The sequence below is a fragment of the Nematostella vectensis genome, chromosome 5 (assembly GCF_932526225.1).
Source record: "Nematostella vectensis chromosome 5, jaNemVect1.1, whole genome shotgun sequence".
In the NCBI taxonomy this organism is placed as follows: domain Eukaryota; kingdom Metazoa; phylum Cnidaria; class Anthozoa; order Actiniaria; family Edwardsiidae; genus Nematostella; species Nematostella vectensis.
In genome coordinates, this window is record NC_064038.1 from 5419099 (window position 1) to 5420860 (window position 1762).

A 1762-nucleotide genomic window follows, 5' to 3' on the forward strand; every position below is an offset into this window, starting at 1 on the left:
TCGCTTTATGCGCATATAGAAATTTTATCGGAGGTGTAGGGGAGGGGGGGGATCAAGGGAACAATGGTGGGTGGTTATTTACAAAGAGAACCATCAACAGATTCAAGATCGATACCTCACTAAAAAAAGGTTCACGGAAGACTTGTGACGTCCCACCTTATATAAGAACTGTGGGGAAATTATCACGCACGCAAAAAAAAACAATGAGCATTTGCGAGCTTGCGAGCACCCGCGCGAGCGTATGCGATCGCTAGCCGAAAACTGCGAGCATTTTCGGGGGACCATTCTGATGCCCTGATATAAACAGTAACAAAAGGTTCGGCTGATCTAAAAAAAACCTTTTAGTGTCGTCATGTTGGCTACGGGTATTCTTACATCACACTAAGCAATTTGGCTGTTTACAGTACTTGTGAACAAGGAATCTTTTGTTTCTGTATAAAGTTTTCGTTCGTGTTTTAATTTTTTTGGAAAAAAATAATACTACCATGACATATTTCTGAGGCATTGATCTTGTATTTTATATAAGAGACGTAATACAGTTCGAATAACGAGAAGTCAGAGTTATCCGAGTTCGACTTACCGGTGTTTCATCATACAAGCACTCTAACTACCTTAAACTACAAACGCCGAATCATAGATTGTAATGGTTAATGTTTGAGCGGTGATTTTTCTTCAAGGATCGTACTATTGCACCATTCTGCTTGCACAACCAAATATATACCATAGGCGGCTGACACGGCGCCCAACGATAGAGCCACGGAATGGTCCAGCCACCAGAGCCGAGGCTTGTTTTCACGGTACACGTAAGTCGAGATTAAGATACCAAAAGCCATCGCCGAAGCCATGGCATAGTCCACTGCGGCCGCGCGCAGTGAGTCACTGTTCACTTTCTTCGCGATGCAGTTTTGTACCCATGCAAGTACGAAGAATACTACCAAACTACAGGTTAGAACTATCAACATCTCGTCTGGTTTTCTCGGATGGATGCTATCGGTGAGATGGATCACTGATGTCGCGACCGTAGCAATACCGGTCGTGATAAAACTGAGGGCGATTCCTAGAGTTGCAATTGACTCTCGTTTATGTCCAATCTCTCCGTTTTTTGAGTCACGAAATCGCCAAGCCACAGCCACGGAACTCATCGTCCCTAACAGCGAATCAAATGCACTTGCAAAGACGGACGAACTTTCTGTTTGCCCTGACACAAAAAACGACGACAGACTAAAAAGAAGAGAGATCACAATTGCTAGGATGGAGATTGTGAACGCGGCGCGGCACCATTTTTCGCGCGCTTTTTGGGAAAGGAAAGGTCTTTCTGTTTCGTCTTCGTCTAAGAAAGAAACCACATCCTTGTTGTTGACTTTCTGCGTTCCCTCCTTAAACGCGTCCATTAAACTTGACTCAAAGCTTGCACATGATTCACTGGTGGACGATGCACGACTGCTCTTTTTATCTCCCGGCGGCACAGCGAATGATACCTGAAAGTGGGCCATTAATGATCGCTTTTAAGTCTTAAACAAAAGGCTAATTGATAAATATAAATTGCTCCAAGCGACTTGTGACGGGGGCTAAACATTTATGGAATACCTCCGGGTGAGATCAGTCAAACAATGCTAATCTATTGCATCATTTAAACAAGCACTTTAAAATCCTTCGCTGCTAAGGAGCGCAGACCTCTCTTTTAATAACCGATTGTTATTTTTAATGTGGGTGGGCTAAATTCATGTTTAAAATCTAATAATTTTATAATGCTCACGGAACT

At 43.1% G+C, this 1762-nt stretch overlaps 1 protein-coding gene across 1 annotated transcript; it reads right to left on the reverse strand.

Annotated features, from left to right (window-relative positions):
* Positions 1 to 493: 493 nt before the first annotated feature.
* LOC5508962 (transmembrane protein 163) lies at positions 494 to 1501 on the reverse strand. Its single transcript, XM_001629468.3, has one exon. It carries the CDS (start codon positions 1491 to 1493, stop codon positions 648 to 650), a length of 846 nt encoding a protein of 281 aa, XP_001629518.1. The 5' UTR covers positions 1494 to 1501; the 3' UTR covers positions 494 to 647.
* Between the last annotated feature and the right edge of the window lie 261 nt (positions 1502 to 1762).

What these genes read in the sequence shown, in the direction of transcription:
- LOC5508962 (XM_001629468.3), bottom strand. Translation starts at nt 1,493, where the DNA reads ATGGCCCACTTTCAGGTATCATTCGCTGTGCCGCCGGGAGATAAAAAG.